Source organism: Propithecus coquereli, unplaced genomic scaffold (genome assembly GCF_000956105.1).
Source record: "Propithecus coquereli isolate 6110/MARCELLA unplaced genomic scaffold, Pcoq_1.0 Scaffold9, whole genome shotgun sequence".
Taxonomy (NCBI): domain Eukaryota; kingdom Metazoa; phylum Chordata; class Mammalia; order Primates; family Indriidae; genus Propithecus; species Propithecus coquereli.
The window spans coordinates 9,187,971-9,209,254 of record NW_012155284.1 but is presented as its reverse complement, the minus strand read 5'-3'; the positions used below and the strand labels follow the sequence as shown (position 1 = coordinate 9,209,254).

General features: G+C 35.4%; 1 protein-coding gene across 1 annotated transcript in view; it reads left to right on the top strand.

The window, feature by feature from the left end:
• FCHO2 (FCH domain only 2) overlaps window positions 1-16,884 on the top strand; it is a 120,426-nt gene extending 103,542 nt beyond the window's left edge. The window contains exons 19-25 of the mRNA XM_012664629.1: window positions 3,401-3,512; window positions 6,457-6,612; window positions 6,965-7,097; window positions 10,887-11,086; window positions 12,157-12,221; window positions 13,742-13,906; window positions 14,407-16,884. Of these exons, the coding sequence (XP_012520083.1) occupies window positions 3,401-3,512; window positions 6,457-6,612; window positions 6,965-7,097; window positions 10,887-11,086; window positions 12,157-12,221; window positions 13,742-13,906; window positions 14,407-14,429 (854 nt within the window). The 3' untranslated portion in view covers window positions 14,430-16,884. The remainder of the gene's footprint in view (window positions 1-3,400; window positions 3,513-6,456; window positions 6,613-6,964; window positions 7,098-10,886; window positions 11,087-12,156; window positions 12,222-13,741; window positions 13,907-14,406) is intronic.
• Window positions 16,885-21,284: the final 4,400 nt, after the last annotated feature.

The window sequence follows — 21,284 nt, the reverse complement described above, 5'->3', positions numbered from 1 at the left end:
ACTAGAGCAAAGGCTTTTGTACTAAAACCATACAGATTGTGAGCTGAAGTCAGAAACAACAGAGATAGGAGATTGTTGGAAGTGAGCTTCTGTTTTTTACTCTTGAGCTGAAAGGAATTCAACATAAATATTCGTTGATCCTTATTAGGAGGGTACCTCGTACCCTTTACTTACCTCAAGTTTATGAGCTCTCTGCATTTTCAGAACATACAGTTGTCTAAATGTGTGATAATTAAACCAAAATTGGAAAGCACAGTCTATCCATATTAAGAATATAAAGAAATACTAATTTCTAAAAAACTTATTTGGAATAATATAGTGTGAATTTAGGCTTTTTAAGGGACTTAAGTACATATTTCCTATGTAAATTTATTTTTTGAAGTATGTATGTGTACAATATAATCTTGAAAACAAAAATAGAAAATACTATAGGGAATATGCCAATGTTAAGTGGCTTTTGAGTTTTTCTCTTACTTCCCAACATTTTTCTCTTCTTGCCAGTATTTCAGTAATGGGTGTAACAGTTTACAAGGAAAAAAACTATTTCAAGAATTCTCATGTTATATGCCCAAACTAGATAGTTGAAAAGAATAACTTAGTAGGTTTCTTTTGATTTTTAGTGTCAAAGCAGTAATAGACATGATACTCTTGACTGTATATAAATATCCATTTGTGTGAGTTACTCAGGGAAAATATTAATTCCATATTTAAGAAAATATAATTTAATAAAAAATTATTATAGTAAGTATCGGTGAGGATACGGAGAAATTGGAACAATTGGAACCCTTGTGTACAGTTGCTAGGAATGTAAAATGGTACAGCTGCTATGGAAAATGTTATGTCTGTTCCTCAAAAAATTAAAAATAGAATTACCATATGATATAGCAATTGCATTTCTGGTTATATACCCAGAAGAATTGAAAGTAGGTCTCAAAGAGATATTTGTACCCCATGTTCATAGCACTATTCACAATAGCCAAAAGGTGGAAGCAACCCAAGTGTCTATCAACAGATGAATGGATAAGCAAAATGTGGTGTATAAATACAATGGACTATTGTTCAACCTTAAAAAGGAAGGAAATTCTGACATGTGCTACAATGTGGATGAACCCTGAGAACATTGTGCTAAGTCAAATACTATATGATTTCACTTATATGAGATACTTAGAGTAGCCAAGCTCATAGAGACAGAAAGTATTAATAGAATGGTGGTTGCCAGGGGCCGGGGAAAGGAGAGAATTGGGAGCTGTTGTTTAATAGGTACAGAGTTTCACTTTTACAAGATGAAAAGAGTTTTGGAGATGGATGATGGTGATGGTTGCATGGCATTATGATGTATTTCATACCACTGAACTGTACACTTAAAAATGATTAAGATGGTAAATTTTGTTATGTTTATTTTACCACAATAAAAAAAATTAGGAAAAAAAATTGTGGCCTTCATCTTTCTCTGAAAATATGCTTTCCGGAATTTCTGAAGACCCTGTTGTTTAGAGCAATATATTAGGAAAAAAGTTACAATCAAACTAATTTGGTTTTGTAGTGAAATTTCCCAATGCATAAACATGTACTTGCATAGTTATAATCAGTAAATTATACTTAATCTGCTTTTTTCGCTTAACATTTTCTCACATACATCCCAAAACTAATGCTTCTTGGTCAGTTCCTTATCTTTCACGTAACCACTCTCATCTGATCCAAACATGAATCCTTGTCAACAGTCATTTTTCTCTTCAATCTAGGATCTACTCTGTGTTCAGAGTGATATTACTAAATAAAAAACCTAATAATGTTTCTCTCAAACATTGTGAGAGGTTTTTGGTGCCAAAAGGATAAAGCTAAAGGTCTTCCATACCCTGATCTTGCTAATAAGCACTTCTCCAGCTTCATCTGTGTGTCCTTTCATCATTCTGGCCCACCCCTCACTTTATTTATTGGCTTCTGCTTTAATAAATAATTAGCCCAAAACTAATACTTGGGCTTCAAAAAGGCACCATTTTTTTTTTCATGCCTCCTTAGCTAAGTGCCTGGCACATGTTAGTGGTTAATAAATAGTACCTGTTGGGATTGTTGTGAATAGGTTTTTATATCATTGAGTTCATTATCTTCACATGAAATTTTAAGTTGTCTTGTTATGGGGGATTTACTTTTTCCAATGGCCTAGAAGCAGCAGTTCTTTTCTCCATGTATTTTTCATCATTGAACTCTTTTTCTAACTGAGAAGAACCTTCTCAATAAAAATTCCTTCAAAATCTAGAGTACCAAGCTATAACAAAATATCTTTTTTCATTATTTTTAGGATCTTAGATTTAGTCGTGAGGCAGAGAAAGCCAGTACTGATTTTTATCAGAATTAATACTTCAGGTATCTCATAAGTAACTTAGTCTTTCAGTGACTTCCTTTATAAGAAAGTCACATCTAAAATAAAAATACCTGATGACTGTTAACATTGTGTAACATACATATAAGAAAAGTGTACATTCAAATTTGAGATAAGTGTTGACCTAGGTTGTGCATTTTTTCCTTTAAGTAAGAACAAATAATTGTAACAAACACTCCTATATATTTTTATAAAACTACATCATATATTATATATTAAATGCTCCACTTTGGAAAATCAGTAAGTTTCGCACTTGGGAAAATCAGTTCCCATGTATGCCAGTGTGGCAAGGCATACATGGGAAGAATGCATTTGTGAAGAAAAACAAAGGCAATGCGCTGTTTTTAGGGGATACTTCATTTAGGTTAAAAAACAAAAAACCAAAAACCTGAACATATGCATGGATTAAATTTGTTTACATTTTATTGTACTTTACAGACACTCATCTTTTTATGATTTGTCTTATCTGAGTGAACTTTATATCAGGGATATTATTCTTTTTAAAGTATCGTTATTAGTCAAGTATTTTTTGAGGCAAGGTAATGTGTGAACATAATACAAACATCAAAGAGGAGGTTAAAAAGACTTATAACAATAGTAAGAAGTGTACGAAACATTACTGCTTGGTTAGAAACAAATACAAAAATCTAGTTTAATGTCCTGAAGTATTTAATATGTGATTGATAGAACCTGAATTTGGCATTTGAATGTTTTTAAAGCTGTATTTTAGTAATTTTAGCTCTTCAAGTCAAGGGCTTTCTTCTTCTGACATTCCTTAACTGTTCTGTGTCTTCCATTTAAAAGCAAAGTCAGTATGATATGGCTGCCTGGGCTTTTCTTGTCCACTGTATTGTGTTCCAATTTGTTTTATGCCATGTTTCTTAGCCTCTAGATTTATATTTGCGGCATCGTTGAAACTAGTAATAGGATCATTTGTGACAATCTAACATTGTAAATCTGTCTTGATATTTAATATATGTCTTTCTGAAGGATTTAACAAATGAATTACATGTATTCTAGGTGTGTCAAGGGGTCCCAGCCCTGTCAGCCTTGGAAATCAAGACACCTTACCTGTGGCAGTTGCCCTTACAGAATCTGTTAATGCCTACTTTAAAGGAGCAGATCCCACCAAGTTAGTTTCTAAAATATACGTCCCTGTTGCGGGGTGGGGGGGGGTGGCGAGGAAGGGGAGGACTGGTGGTGAATTTTAAGAGTTATATTTTGATTCAATATAGGTTAGGGTTTTCTATTATTTATTTACCTGATTTTTGCTATCTAATACAGTCATTTGAAGATTGTCTTTCAAATTAAAAAATTGCTATAATAAGCAATAATGATGGCTTTTCTCCCAGTTTATTTACATTCTTGCAAAGGCTTTATGACCAGTATCACAGATCTGTAATTTGACGTATCTGTGAAGCAGATGGCAGCGACCTGGATAGGGATGGAACTGTGAATGTTGGCCTAATGTAAATCTTGGTGAAAGTGTGATAATTTCTAAGAGAGATCTAGAATGCATGTTTAATATGAGACTGTTACAGGATTGAGTTAGCCTCTTTCTTTTAAAAGAATTATATCTGAGTGAATAACCACTTCTACTTCTCCTGCATAATATTATTCATTCAGCATGCATGCATTCATTCATCAAATATTTGAGCTCTTACTGTTTGTAAGACCTGTTATAAGTGTGCTGAGGATACTTTAGTAAACAAAGTGGTCTCATAAGCTTATATTTTAGTGAGGGAAAACTGATAATCAGAGAAACAGATGGCTATATATGTTGGATATTGATATATGTTACGAAGAAAAATAAACCAGGGTAAGAGGATAGAGAATAGCAACAAAAGGCTACTATTTTAGATAGAATGATCAGGGAAAACCTTTTCGAGGTTAATTTAAGCAGATACTTGAAAGACGTGGATGCGCAAGCCATGCAGATGTCTAAGGGAAGACCATTCCAGGAAGAGGGAAGCAGTGAATGTGAGGAATTGAGGTAAAAGCATACTTGGTGTATTCAAGAAACAGCAAGGAGAACCGTGTCACTGAGCAGGAGTAAACAAGGGAGAGAATAGTCTAAGGTGAATCCAGAGAGGTACAAGATCAGGTTGGGCATTGTAAACCATGATAAGGAGCTTGGAATTTATTTGGGGTGAGGTGGGAAGCCAGTGGAGGCTCTGAGCAGAGGAGTGATGAGATTTTTGAAGGAGCACTGTGGCTGCTCTATGGAGAGTAAACTAGGGGAAGCCAGAGTAGGAGAATGTTAACTACAGAAGTCCAGATGAGAGATGATGGTGGCTTATATAAGAGTATTAGCATAGCAGGTGGTGAATAGTAATAAGATTCTGAATATATTTTGAAAACAGTTGTCAGTATTTGATGAGGGAGTAGAATGCGAAATTTGAAGTACTTGGTAAGAAGTACTTGGCAAAAACCAAAAAAGATATCTTAGTGGAGATGTTGACTTAATAGTTGGATACATGATTCTGAAGTTCAAGGAATAAGTCTAGGCTAGAGATGTATTTGGTAGTCTAATTAGTTTGTATATATAATAAAACTTAAAATTTAGGAGTCGTAAGGAGTCGATAGAAAAGAGATCTGAAAACTTAAGTTTTGGTCCCCTCTAGAGTTTAGAAAACAGGAAGATAAGAATGATCCAGCAAAGGAGTTTGAAACAGCAAGCAACAATAGAGGTGAGGAGAGAACCAATATAGCAGTCTCCAGAAACTAAGTGAATAAATCATTTTGTGAAGGAAGATGTGAACATATTTATATCTGATGCTGCTGACAGGTCAAGAAAAATTAATCATTGACAATATGGAAGTCATTGATAACCTTCACAAGAGCAATTTTAGTGGCATAGTGGATATGAAAGCCTGCTTTTAAAGAGAATTCAGGAACAGGAGGTGTTTCAAATCTAGACAACTATATTTGGAATGAACAAATGTAGACAATTCTTTTTTTTTTTTTTAAATATTGTTGGCTGTTTATTGACATAGGAAGTTATCCATGATACATTTTTTTTTTATTTCGGCATATTATGGGGGTACAGATGTTTAGGTTACGTATGTTGCCCTTCCCCCCCCAGGTCTAGACAATTCTTTCAGTATGTTTTACTCTAAGTGGGAGCAGAGAAATGGTATGTTAGCAGGAGTGAGATGGTTCAGAGGAAAGTTTTATTTATTTTAGTTTTCAGTTTTTTTAAAAGATGACATATTTCAGCATGTCTGTATGCTAATGGGAAAGACCCAGTATTTATGGAAAAAACTGGACCTGTAGAAAAGAGAAGGAACAATTGTATGAGTGAAGTCCTTCAGTATATAAGAGGAGATGAGCTCCAGTGTGGAATTGGTGGGATTGGCCTTAGGTGCAGAAACTGGTCATCTATTGAAGTAGGATAGAAGGCAGAAGATACAGATAAAGAGTTAGGTAGATTAGGAGTTTAGGAGTGAGAGTATGAGGACATTCTTTTCTGATTTTGTTTCCTCAGAAAAATTAAAAGCAAAGTCATCAGCTGAGAGGGGAGGAAAGGAATATTGCAGATTAGAAAGGAGAAATTATGAAAAGAGAAGAGTAAGTAGACTAAGGAATATGATAGAATTTCCAGGTAACGCTAAGGGACCCCGTTTCAAAGGAAGAAGGGACTAGAGGGTTGGAAGAAGTAATGAGCAGCAAGCAGACATCTGCCACCACCATTATCCAGCCCACTGCTTTGTGCAACTTGGGAGGGAAGAATAGTTACAACTAAGGATAGTGTTACCAGGGAATCAATGTTCTTACAGCTCTACCAGGGTTATCGTAAAAAAAGAAAAAAAAAAAAAATGAAGGAACATTATCAGTGTGCTTGTGCTTGTGTTTGTGTTTGGAGTTTAGTTCCAGGAAAAGATGACACTAGATGAGTATGCCATTTCATGTAGAATATATTTTTTAATAATTAAATTGAAAAATAATCTATTCATAATTATGATACAGGATATATGTGCATGTGTGTAGTGTTTTTATGTCTTTTTAAACCAAATATGCTTTAAATGGAGATTAAAGCATTTTATTTAAACACTTTTCAAAATCCCCAATTCTAGGTGTATTGTGAAGATCACTGGTGACATGACAATATCATTTCCAAGTGGAGTTATTAAAGTCTTCACTAGCAATCCATCTCCAGCTGTGCTGTGTTTCAGGGTGAAAAATATCAGCAGACTGGAGCAGATTCTTCCAAATGCACAACTTGTGTTCAGGTCTGGCTCCTTTTGAAGGTTGAAATTTCTTTTTAAGAGATCTTTTCCTTCTTTGGAACAATAATATTTAATTTGAAGACAATGCCAAAATTATTTATCATTAAACAAACTTCTACTATCTTTGTGTTTTTGGTGGTGGTGACAGTTATTTTAAAATCCTTTTCTCTCCATCTTCTCATCTTTCAGGCATGCTTCTGCTGTGTCCCATTCTTTACCCCCAAATCTTAGTTTTCCCTCATCCCACCTTTTAGTTCATTTCTGCTAATCTTTCCTGTGTCACCAGAATACTATACAGATGCAAAGGATAAAGATAAGTCAGACAAAATAACAAAAATATTTCTTATACTTATAGTGATCCATCACAATGTGATTCCAACACAAAAGATTTTTGGATGAACATGCAAGCTGTTACTGTCTACCTCAAGAAGCTATCAGAGCAAAATCCAGCTGCTTCTTATTATAATGTAGATGTATTAAAGTATCAGGTGAGTGTTATGTCATTGTAAGAATCCTAAATTAAAATATTAACAAATAGAATCTAGCATATAATTAAATGAATAAATATGTCATAGCCAAATGTTCATTCCAGAAATGCAGGGATGTTTTGAAATTAGAAAATCTGTTAGTAAGCCAGTGGAGATTTGATCAAATTCACCATCTATTCATGATTAAAATACTGTATAAATATAAATACAGAAATTTGTCCTTAACCTGAAAAGACTAGCAGCATCAATCTTAATAATGAAATACCTAAAGCAGTCAATTAAAGTCAGGAGTGGCAAAGTACCCATTAATCCTGTTAGTATATAAGATTTTTCTGGATGTTAGCTAGTACAGTTAGATAAGAGAATAAAATAAGCAGTGATATTAATAAATACTGGGAAAGGGGAACCAAAGTAATTTTTACTTGCAAGTGATATATTCCTGGAAATCTCAAGAAAATCAATTGAAAAACTATTTGATATAGGGGAATTTAGTAAGGTGGTCAGTTTAAAAATTAATACAAAAATTCGTAACTTGAAACAACCAGTTAGAAAAACTAATGGAGAAAAATATTCACAATAAAAAACAAGAAGAAAATAACACACTCTATTGCCTTGTATATAGTTAGAAAGGTATACTTTATTTACTTAAAAGAAGAATATAAAAAGTTTAGCTGTTTCTAAATTAACTTACAAATTTAATATGTAAGGTAATTATCAGAAACCCAATAAGAGGTATCTCTGTGTTTGGAGACTTGACAATCATTTTGAAGTTCTCTGGAAGAACAAAGCTTGGAAGAATAAGTCAAGAAATGTTTTAAACAGTAGTGGGAAGTAATGTTTTATTTTTAATGGGAAAACTTATTATAAGATAACAGTATTTTAAATAGTTTGGAACTGGCATAGGAATTGATGCCAAATGAATGGAACAGATTAAGGTATCCACAAATAGATCTAAGAATAAATGGAAAATTGTGTATATGACAAAGTAGGATTTCAAAGCATTGTAGAAATGATGATTTTTCAATAAATGATATTGAGGAGGCAACCTAGACATTTGAGGAAAAAAATTAAGCTGAATCCCTAATTCACACTTCTAACCAAAACAAAATCCACGTGTATCAAAGGTTTAATAATAATAAATGAAACCATAAAGGTACTATAATAAATTATGGGTGAATATAGAGTTGACCCTGAACAACCCAGGTCTGAACTGCATGGGTCCACTTATATACAGATTTTTTTTAACCAAACTCTAATCAAAAATACAGTATTCGAGGGATGTGAAAGCTGTTTATATGGAGGGCTGACTGTGGGACTTGAATATGTGTGGATTTGGGTACATGTGGGTGTCTTAGAACCAATCCCCCAAGTCTACTAAGGGATAACTGTATATATGTGTGTGTCGGTGCAAGTGTATACTGTATGTTTATTATATATTTTAATCTTGAAGTGTGGAAGACCTTTCTAAGTATGATATAAAACCCAGAAGCCCTATAAGAAGAGAGATATATGACACAGAAATAAATAAATGTGTGCATGCACATGTGTATAAAAAATATTTGGTTAAAACAAACCCTTAAACAGATTTAATATATAATTGGAGGGAAAAGTATTTGTAACATATAAGATAATAGAGCAAAGGGCCTATGCCAAAGAACCCTTATAAATTAGTAAGTAAAAGGTGAATAACTCAACAGACAGATAACTGATGGAAAGATGCTCTATGTCAGTAATAATGAGAGCAGTGACTGTTAAGACAACAATGAGGTATCACTTTTAGCCCATCAGATTTACAAAAATGAGAGATTGCTTTATTCAGTATTAATAAAGGTATGATGGATCGCTTGTTGATAGTATGCAAATTAATAGAACCTTTTAGAAGACAATTCTGTTAGATTGTTGAATAAAACAACAATCTGTTAGACATAACTTTTAATTCAACAATTCCACTTTCAGAAATCTCACAAGAGGGCAAAGATAAGGTACAAAGGTATATTCACTGTAGTGTTGTTTGGAAGCCACCTAAGTATATACCAGCAGAGGAAGAGATTAATTAAATGAATTACTGCAGCCATTACAAGAAATGAGATGGATCCATGTTTGCATGTACCTAAACAGTCTGGAAGGATATGTACTACAGCGTTAACCATGGGGAGTAAGAATGCCGAGGGATAAATTTCCTGTTTTATATACTTCTCTATTGTTTGAATTCTTAATCGGGTAATTGTATTATATTAAAATGGCTTATGTTTGTAGAAAATAATAAGTAAATAACACGTTAGAAAATGAGTGCTATAGAGGAAAAAAGTGTAGAGTAAGATAAGGAAAATCGAAAATGCAATTTTCAATGTAAATTTAAACAGGGTGGTCAGAATAGTTCTCCTTGAAAGGAAGCCATTTGAACAAGGAGTGGAAGAATTATAGGAAATTGTACCATTTATTGAGAGTCATGTGATTAAAGTGATTAAAGTCAAACATTTGAAGTTAGAAGTGTCCTAATTCCAGGCTTGTGGAACTGAATGGCGACCTATCCTTTTTTCTCACTGTAAACAAAATCTAACTTCTTTTTTTTTTTTTTTTTGAGACCGAGTCACACTCTGTTTGTTGCCTGGGCTAGAGTGAGTGCCGTGGGGTCAGCCTAGCTCACAGCAACCTCACACTCCTGGGCTCAAGCGATCCTACTGCCTCAGCCTCCCGAGTAGCTGGGACTACAGGCATGCACCACCATGCCTGGCTAATTTTTTTTCTTTTTTATGAGACAGAGTCTCTGTTTGTTGCCTGGGCTAGAGTGAGTGCCGTGGGGTCAGCCTAGCTCACAGCAACCTCACACTCCTGGGCTCAAGCGATCCTTCTGCCTCAGCCTCCCGAGTAGCTGGGACTACACGCATGCACCACCATGCCTGGCTAATTTTTTCTATATATTTTTAGTTGTCCGATTAATTTCTTTCTCTTTTTAGTAGAGACGGGGTCTCGCTTTTGCTCAGGCTGGTCTCGAACTCCTGAGCTCAAGCAATCCTCCCACCTCGGCCTCCCAGAGTGCTAGGATTACAGGCGTGAGCCACCGCGCCTGGCCTAAAATCTAACTTCTTATAATTCATGAAGAATCTTAGAATTCTGTGTTGATAGCCAGGAACGGTGGCTCACGCCTGTAATCCTAGTACTTTGGGAGGCCAAGGCAGGAGAATTGCTTGAGCGCAGAAGTTTGAGACCAGCCTGGACAAATTAGCAAGACCTCATCTCTACAAAAAAAAGAAAAAATTAGGTGAGTGTGGTGGGGGCACCCCTGTAGTCCCAGCTGCTCAGGAGGCTGAGGCAGGAGGATCGCTTGAGCTCATGTGTTTGAGGTTGCAGTGAGCTATTATGACATCACTGCACTCTAGCCTGGGCAACGGAATGATACCCTGCCTCAAAAAAAAAAAAAAAAAAATTCTGTGTTGCATGTTGGGAGTTCTCAAACTTTACATGCACAAGTAAGAATTTCCCTGATAACATGCTGATTTCTGGCCCATATCCCGAAGCTGTTGAATCAGATTTTCTGCACTTGGAGCCAGGGGAATGTGCATTGTAAACGGGTACCCCAGCAATTTTGATGTAGGTAGTCCGAGGTCCACATATTGTATGTGACCTTTACTCCCTTGAAATAAGTCTGCTTTACTCTGCCTAGCAACAGATAGTGCCTTCATTAGATTTTTTTGTTCTGTGGACTCTTATGTTCAAGTAACCGTGTCATTAACATGACTTGTTAACTTTCCAGGCCAAAGACAATTGTTTGGTTTTTTCTCTTTAAAGGTATCAGCAAATGGCATTCAGTCCACTCCTCTGAATCTTGCAACATACTGGAAATGTAGTGCTAGCACCACAGATCTTAGAGTGGATTATAAATATAATCCAGAAGCTATGGTGGCACCTACTGTGCTTTCCAACATACAGGTGGTGGTACCAGTGGATGGAGGAGTCACAAACATGCAATCCCTTCCCCCTGCAATATGGTAAATTAAATATATTTCTGAATTTCTGCTCAATTTCTGTTATAATCCCCAACTTTTATAACCCAGGTTCTGAAAGTTGTCTTGTAAGTTTGAACAGTTTTAGTACATTTTCCCATAGAAATCATGCTATAACAGATGCTGTTCATTTTACTAGTCAAACTGTAGTAGCTTCAGTCCAAAATAAACAAAACTAGTTTTGTCGTAAGTACCACCCAGACTTGAATGATTCCATTCCAACTTTACCCTTAGACAAATTGCTTAACCTCTCTAAACTTCTTTTTTTTTTTTTTTAATTTAAAAAATAAAAATTATTGGCTGGATGCAGTGGCTCACGCCTGTAATCCTAGCACTCTGGGAGGCCAAGGAGGATTGCTTGAGCTCAGGAGTTTGAGACCAGCCTGAGCAAGAGCGAGACCCCGTCTCTACTATAAATAGAAAGAAATTAGCCAAACAACTAAAAATAGAAAAAATTAGCTGGGCATGGTGGCACACACCTGCAGTCCCAGCTACTCGGGAGGCTGAGGCAGGAGGATCGCTTGAGCCTGGGAGTTTGAGGTTGCTGTGAGCTAGGCTGACGCCATGGCACTCTAGCCCAGGCAACAGAGTGAGACTCTGTCTCAAAAAATAAATAAATAAATAAAAATAAAAATTATTGTCTTTAAATATATAGCATGTGGCATATCTATAGTAATACCTGTCTGATTAGTGTTCAATAGTATTAGTTAATCCCATCTCTTAACCACCTCTCTTGTCCCCTCTATTAATATGAGTATAGACTTTACCACTCTTTATATTTGCTTCATCATTTAATAACAATGTGTTTTCCTTGACTGATGAAGGTACTGAGCTACCTTACATAATTTGGTAAACTTTCATTAATTGAGAAACATATGGCATTTTGTTTATTTATACTGTATCATAAACATTTTCACCAGGTAATAGTATTTAAAGTAAACTTAGCACTATAGTTGTAGTGCAAATATTTAAAATGTATTTATTTATTGAAGTTTTATCCATGTATAAGTTACTATACTAGACACGTGATCTGAAGATACTTGTTCTTACTACAGGAATGCAGAACAAATGAAAGCCTTTTGGAAATTGTCCGGTATTTCAGAAAAATCAGAAAATGGAGGTAAGTGTTTGCATGCTTTTTTGTTTATAATGTGGTCATTGAAAATGGATTTTTTAAGGCATGTTTATGGAAAGTTTCCTCCTGGAATTTCATGCCTTCAGTTCTAGAACTGACCACTAGGTGGAAGTTAATACCTTAAATAAGAATGGACCAGTTGAGTTTCAGAACACATTTTTTTTTCCTCTAAGCCCATGGTGGAACTGTCACAGAACTTAATTGCTTATCAAGAATTGTAAAAGTTTAAAGAGAACCTGGACAATAGTTAAGAATTCTGTACTACTAGGCAAAATAATATAGGGCTGATCAGTATTGTGGCATCTTGTTTCACATTTCTCTTTGTAGTGTTAAACTTCTGTGCAGAAGATCATAGGATCTTACTCCTGTTACCTAGCAGTTCTGTCCACTTGCCCTGGTTAAGACCAGAAACCTGGGAACCCTCCCATACTCTTTCTCCCTTCTCACCTGTTGATCCTAACTCTTAAATATCTTTCAAAATGACTTTCTAAATATTTTTCTTTTCCCTTAACCCTAGTTCAGATCCCCTTTTCCTGTCACCTAGAGTCCTAAACTGTTTTATTGACTTGGAGTTGCTCTCCCAACTTTGCTTCTTGATTCTTTCCCCCCTTCTAAGACACCAATCTGAAATGTTCTTGTCTTGCTTATCTTTGGAAGGAAGATGGTTATGTCAAATTTCTTACCATAGCCTGGTCCTTGTTATCACTCTCGACTTATCGGCTGGTTTTCTCCACTTGTATCCTGTTCTCCAGCTATTCTGGTATAGATGCAGTTCCCTTAAATGCATCACACTCTCTCCGGTATCCTGTCTCCGTACCTGTAAAATACACACCATCATCACTACCACCATTTATAACATTGAGCAGAGATATGTGCTCTTGTGCCTGTAACTCCTGAGAGCTCCTTTGTAGCCTTTTTCATATGCATTATAATTATTGGTTTACTGTTTCTGCCATGCTGTTAGACTGAGGTAAATGCTTATATCAAAAAGAAAGCGTCTCAGAAATATCTCTTTAGCATGATGTTAGAACAATAAAATTTTAAAAAGAAAAGTGAATAAAAAATAGTAATGTTGATACAACTCTCCCAACCATAGCTACTTTTCCTTCCTTACCTCTCCCACCCCTATGATCTGGTACTCAGCAGTCATTTCTTTTTGACTTCAACTACCTATATCCCTCCTAGGGTTTCCCTCTGGGCTGTCCTCAATTACTTCCTTCTTCTCTTTTGACTCACTTCAACATATGTATAGCATAGTACTCCAGTAGTGAACATCTCTGAAGACTAGTATTAAAGTCAGAGAGAAACGTGGATTAAGATTATTTACTTAAGGAAAATTCAGACTCACTGAATAAAATCCGATTTGGAAACAGAACAATGGTTTGTTTAGTGTCACATCTTCTGTTAGCACAGGACTGATATAGTTTAGCTTACATGCTCATTGGGTTTTATTTTGTGTGAAATATATTTTACCCTGTGTAAGTTATGTATTCTTTTCTTTGTAGGTTCTGGGTCCCTCAGAGCAAAATTTGATCTTTCAGAAGGACCTGGTAAACCCACGACACTTGCAGTGCAATTCCTCAGCGAGGGAAGTACCCTCTCAGGAATAGATGTTGAACTTGTAGGCACTGGTTATAGGCTTTCCTTAGTAAAGAAGCGGTTTGCCACTGGTAAGTGGGAAGATTTCAAACTTTTTAATTTACATGGGAAACATTTGGGGTTTTATTGTTTATTTTGTTTTGAGACAGGATCTCACTTTGTTGCCAGGGCTAGAGTACAGTAGCATTGTCACAGTTCACTGCAACCTCAAACTCCTGAGTTCAAGTGATCCTCCTGTCTCAGCCTCTCTAGTAGCTGGGAATACAGGCACGCGCCACCACACCCAGCTAGGGAAACATTTATCTTCTAACAGTTTCTAAACAACTGTCAAGCAGTTTATAATCTAAAGGCATGGAATTTTTTCGTTGACCCTTGGTACAAGGTGCCAGGTAGACACACCTGGGGGAGAGAGTACTTACAGTCAGTATAGCTGAACACTTGTGATCTGATTCTAATGTATTGTAAACAACAGATGGGAGCTAGCGTTTTGTATTGGTAGCCACAGTGAAAAATGTCCACCTGTGAGTGCATTTGAAATTGTAATTGCAAAGGTCTGCTTGGTGTTTTTCAGGACGATACCTGGCAGATTGTTGACGGACCTGGGAAAGTGGTTTGGCCCGAGGGAGTAGTACAAACTTGCCATTCTGCATTATCTGTTCTTTCCAAACACTCTTCTAACTTGTATGATGTTTTTCAAACTTAGACTTATTTGAGAACTGACTACAAACATTAAATTGCACTTTTAAAGTGAGTCTTTGAAAGAAAATAGCACTGAAATGATTTTCTATGCTGTAAATGATCAACTGCAATATTCAGGAAGCACATGATTCAGATTCTCAGTAAAAATGAAGTTTTCATAGACCAGAATTTTTAATTATCTCCAATGTCTATGTTGAAAAAAGGGGTTTATAGGGTAATATCAGGCCTAAAATTTCAGGAGAAAATACAAAATAATTTAGCTTTCCATAAATTTTTAGAGTTAGCTTTGAAATTTTATAAGTTTGCTATTGAATGGATAAGAACAGAACATGAATTCTAAGTTTTGGATAATGTTAACTCAGAACACTCAATCAAATTGAGTTTTGTGCCATACAGTAATCAGACCAGAGTCCAAGTTGTATGCAAAAAATCTATAATTTGATTCTCATAAACATATTAATAAAGTGTAAATGGTGTTTTATATGATATTTTAAAATTTTTAAGTGCAATGTGTTTTAAAATAAGCTTGCAAAAGACAGCAGAGAAATTTACTTCTGCAGTTAGTTAACTTTATAGAAGTTGTGATTGTTTTGATGAATTAATGCTATAGATTTAATTTATTTTTATATGAATTGCATAATGTGTGCCTTTTAAAACAATAACAAAACCCAGAAATGTGCCTATCCAGTTTGTGTTCATTAATGTGCCTCACTTTTTTTCTCACAGTCTGGATCTTCTATTTAGAATCTTATAGTGGTCAAGCATTTTTATAAGATATTTACAATTTTTGTAAATACTTTTGGCCTGCATTTAGGAAGGGAATTCATAGTAACTAAAGGATAATTTATACTTAAGAACCCTGGCTCACTTCTTTGGTGATACACTATAGCCACTAGAAAGAGAAATAAACCTAATGGTATGTGTTTACAGGGGAAAAAATTACCTTCAGATATTCAACATTAACCTCATCAAAAGTATGCGAATTTTAAAACAGATGAATTCTGAAAAACTATAATGATAAATTGGTAATTCGTATTTTAACTCTCACTTTAGCATTTCCCTTGACTCCTTATCATTGAAAATTTACACATTTATTTACCGATTGTATTGTGAACATGAGTTTTGTAATATTTTGTGAGGAATACAAAAGATTAATTTTGGCAACAGAGGGAGAAGCACTGCCATTTGTTTTTATTTCAACAATTGGGAAAATTACTAACTTACACATTTTTATTCTTATTTAATTCTCACCTGGTAAAAATAGGGAAATTATTTGAAGTAAAGGATTGAGTTAAGCATTTCTTAAAATAAACTACTAATCCTAGATAGTAAAAAACCTAACTTTATAGCAAATCCTGATTAATCAAGAAATGAAATATTTTGGACAAAGTTTCATAATTTACAAATGGGAATTTTATTATAATGAGAAATACCACTGTCCTTTATTTTGCATAGAAGTGGTAAATTGTGTTACATATGATAATTTATATAAAACCACTGATTATTCTGTTAAGCTTTACAGAAAATAAAACCCCTATTAATATTAGACATTTATGTAACATCTTGCTATACTAAATACAGCAGAAAATCTACTCTTTAGCAATCTTTCACACAGTATGTGCTTTTTTATATATTCAGTGTTAGCCCAATTCTAAATTTAGACTTGACTAAAGCAACACGTAAGACAGTTTGCTAAAATGTTAATCATTACTAAATAGTGAGCAAAATTAGAATTTCTAACTCTTATGTTGTGTTCTTTTGAATGTCAGTTACAGCCCCTTCCTGGAATTTTAACTGTAATCTACTTTGCAATCAAACTGCTTTTATTGAGCAGTTAATATTTTATTATTGGAAATCAGACATTATTATATTCACCATGTTTGTTTTTAATCAGGTATTACCTAAAAATCTACAAATTAGTGAAATGGTTAAACTTCTGCACTTTCTTAATTACCACAGTCTTCATACCAAGTGTTGATATATAAATTTGTATTTGTATTGAGTACAGGTTACAATTTTGAAGCCATATGAATTTATATTGATTTTTTTTTTCATTTAAAAATCCACTAATGGTGTAAGAAAGACCAGTAGATTCAATGGGAAATGTATCTAGCAAGCTGGTTCTTGCTTATATATAGTGATAAACTTTGTGGCTGCCTCTTTAACGAAGAATTTGTAAACACAACTCTAACAAATGTGAGTTTTTAAGGATTGTTATTTACTACTTGGGTTGTAATTAAAACAATGCACATCTATCTTGCAAAATTTTGTAAATATTTTTGATTTTTTTCATAAAATGTAAATTTTACATAAAAGTTGTGCCCTTAATAAACATGTAATATATAATTTATCAATTGGTTTATGTGTCTTTGTACCCTTATTGATAGTAATAACTATATCATAGATGTTAGGACAAGGCAAGCTGGGCAAGGAATGAGTAATTGGTTTTAAACTTTGTACCACTATTTGAACAGGCATACAGATTGAACTGTTAGTTTTCATTGGTCGTACAGAAAACTTTATTTGGAGTGTATCTCCAAAATGCCAAAATCATTTAATAAAATTGTTTTCAGTATGTTTTAAAATATATTCAACTTGATGTTAAAAGACTTTCCTCTGGACCAATTGCTCCAGAAACACAGTCTAAAAATCATAATGTTCTGAAGAGTTAGGAACATCAAACCTTTCAAAACACAATAGATTTAGGAGGGGGCAAAAGAAGGAAATAAGAAAAGAAAGAATTTATCCTGAATATTGACAATTATGCCAAATATTTGTCATAAAAAGGAACAGTTTAGTTTATCTGGGTCAGAATTAGGGAATCTGTGGAGAGGACCACACGGCACTCTTACCATTTATACCATATACCCATCATTTTTTCCTTCATTATTTTCTCTTTTTCTTTTTCTCCTCATTCTCACCTCTGTTAGACTAAATGATGCTTGCTGCTATAATAAACAACTCCACAATCTCAGGGGCTACACACAATACTAGGTTGTTTATTTCATAGTCCTAAGTAGGTTTGAGGAGGAGCTCTGCTCCATAGAGTACTCCACATAGTAATTCAGGGACCCAGGCTCCTTCCATTTTGTGATTCTGCTCAAATCTTGGCCAATAGATGGGGAAAGAGCAAAGACTACATGGGAGTTTTAAGGGTCAGGCCCAGAATTGGAATCATCACTTCCGCTTACATTCCATGAGCCAGAACTTGATCTTGTGGCTCAACCAACTGCAAGGAAAGGTGGGAAATGTAGTTTGGTCGTGTGTCCAGAAAGAAAACAAGGTTTTGATAGAGTAGTCCTCTGCCACGAACCCACCCCTTCTCCATTTTGTTACTTTCTCATCCCTTTTTCCTAAATGTGCATTTAATGGTGTCTGTGGCTCTTAGTACTAAAGGTCTTTTCCATGATCTCTTGCTATATGTACATATTTTATCCCTATTTTAAAATATATCTGTTTTCATACTTCCAATGATTGTTTCTGAAATGTTTCTGATAACTCAAAAACCACTGCTTTAGCATGCAGTGATTTATCCATCAATAATGTTTTTAACGTCAAGTAACAGAAAACAAAACTAAGAATGGTTTAAACCCAGTGATGAGCCTGCAACAAAGATTAGGTTATTTGGTTTTCCACCTTCTATCAATGAAATACTTCCATTAGTTGGGAAACTTGTTTAGCAAATTTCAACATTTTCAGAAAATGTGAAAGGCTTACTTTGAAACCATCTTCATGCTAATTTGCATGAAGTGGCAGGTGACCAGAGTACCCAGACAGCAGTTGGTACTTGAGGTAAGGTGGCCTTTAAGCATCTTGGTGATTGACTCTATACATCAGAATCAGAAACAGAATCCTGTTCAGTGCAAAATTGCAACTGCCTTGTGATCCCAGTTGATGGGACCCACAATATTTAGTGGTGGGGGGGTCTTTGACCCCAGGCAGTTCCCCAGTCAGAGATTAGGCAGAATCCCCTCAACGTGCCAGTTCATTGGAATGGAAGTCAGTGAGCAACTCAAAACTTACACTTTTCACACATCCACAAAGTAACGATCAGTAACGACCTCTTTCCAGACCAGTTTTTCAGAAGTTTAGGAGCTTGGAAGTCAAACGTGGAAGCACAGCTTCTTTTCTTTAAGAGGGCATTACAAACTGAATTCACATGTATGAACAGATTTTTTTTTCCTCCTGAAAGAAAACAGGTTGTATGAAATATGTAAAACATTGAGGATTACTAATAACTAGTAATAGAAATTTGGTTTGTCGGCAGACTATGAAGAAGATAATAAGACATACCTTTGTACTTTCTGAAATCTTTGGGCAACACTTATTATGTGGGAATTTTTAAATATAAATATTTTCAGGTTCAGTAATTAACCAGAAGTAATACCATAGCCTGTCAAACATTCTAAAACATGCATATTTTATATGGCTTCAATAAATTTTCCAGATATTATCTACTTTGCTATAAAAGTCCTTGAAATGTCAACTTCTGTTTGTTAGTTTTTTTCCTGTGTATAACTGAAAAACTGCTGCATCACCTAGAATTGCTTAGAGCAGTCAAGGAAAAATACCTGGATATCTGCTATATCATCAATGCCTCTGAGGTCAGCTTCCCCAAAGAAACCCTGGAGAATATGTTTTCCCTAATGAGGTGTTAACCTGCTGGTCAGCCAGTGGGACTAACTCTCACAGATAAGCTTCTGCCTCTTCAGTACCAAAGTTTTATGGATGATAGGTACCATAGCACTGCCCTGTGGAGATTTTTAACTGAAAATACTTAAACTATTACGTAAGCACGTTCTGCCTTATAAGAAAGCTAGGTAGGCTTTTTGTAATAGTCTGTTAAATTGCAGCTTTAAATCTACCTCTCATTATTCCTTTCAATGGTAAAAAAAAAAAAAAAGCCACTTCCTTGTCCAAGAGCTAAGGCAACATGGACACTCTGCTATTTGGCTATACCCTTGTGTTTCTAGAAATGTAAACTTGTTAATAAATCTAAGTCATGAGGTTTAAGGACATAGCCCACTGTTATTGGATGTGGTTGAAGGTCATCTTTTAAATGTGAAATGACTGCTTAGCAAAGTGGCTATTTGATGAAGAAACATGGCAGACCTCACCCCTAGTCATCCTAGCTGTGGTTGGTAAGAGTTAGGAAATGGTCAGTTCTGAGGGGTGGGACTATTGTTGGGTTATTCCCAATTTGGCTATGTGAACACCTTAGCTTGCCTTGTATGGTTACTGCTAAATGTAAAATTGGTTCTAAAGTGCTAAATTGTACAGACATACCTCTTATGAATCTCCTATCCTAGGGAAGTGTTTGTAGAGGTAGTGCCAGGAAGCAGCCTTGCAGGTTAGCAGAGGCATGACTAGCGTGGGACTGACCTAATGTCCAGCTACTGTATCTCTAAAAATTTACGTGGTGAGGACGCCACCTCATGTATGTGTGTATAGATAGATAGGTAGGTGCAAACACACACACCCACACACACACACACATTCTCTTTTACTGTGGTTGTATTTATATTCATTTATAGTTTGTGTTGTAAGTGGTTACTTTTCTCAGGTATCTTTCAGTTCTTGGGTTTCAAGAGAAATAAGTCTGATTACAAAGAGTATAGGGAAAGATACATTTTTTTAAATGATAGTTCAAGATTGAATGAAAATAAAACTCATTACAACTCTGGAGTTTGTAATGGGAAGTCAAGCTTGCTAATGATCTGTGAAGCTATACAATTATTTCCAAGATGCTTTTTTCCATCTTTCAGCCCTCCTGGTTGGAGTCATACTGCATAGCTGGCTAGGCAGTAATATCAGAAACGTGAGCTGATTTTATTTTTCTGTCTCCAGACCAGTGAGATGGCAGCCTCTGATAGACACATACCCAGCCTATCGGCGGAGTATGTTCTTAGCTGAAGCCATTATAATTTCTACCTGGTCAGGTCTCCTAGCTGAGCCAGCAGAAGCTGATCAAGAGTACTACATACATCCCCAGAGGCAATGGGGAACTGTGGACACAGCACAGCACCTGGAGACCCTACCTGCAGAGAAGTTCATAGTTGATGCCTCAGGGACTGCAGGGTCTGGGGCTGTCACTTCCTCTATTTTTTCCTGGACAGAAACATACAGTCTATGACCTTGCTAACTGTTTGCTCAAAAACTTCCAAAAGCTCTCTTTTGCTTATAGAATTGGGTAAAAACCCCACAATCTGGTACTGAAGGATTTCCAGAATATCATCCGTCTGACTTTTCCAAGTAAATTTCTCACATTTCCCCTGACCTTATCCAATACTCTAGCCTAAACCAGTCTAATTATTAATTCCAAATCACTCTATAAAGCTCTGACGATAGCCTGGTAAGTTATCTCACTCTACCTGGAATGTCTGCCTTTTTCCCTCTCCTCCATTGCTAACATTCAAAATCCTACCTGAGGAGATTCCTATTTTAAAATAGAGTAAAAATAATGCTGTCTTCTTCTCTTCTTCAAAAATTTTCCCAAACAGTGATAACAATGAGAAACAGAAATGCAGATTTTTTTTCTTGACAAAGCTAGAGAACATTTGTAACTCAAAATCACAAAACATAAGGAAGGACTGTGAGCACAATGATAATCAGCAGAACATGAGACTATCCTGAAAGTACTCCCATAGGCTGAAGTGAGTGAAAGTTAGCTCTTCCTTGTCACCTAACAAGTGAAAGCAAGCATCTCAAATGAGAAGGGTGCCTTTGGGAATGTAGGTGCAAATCCCAAAT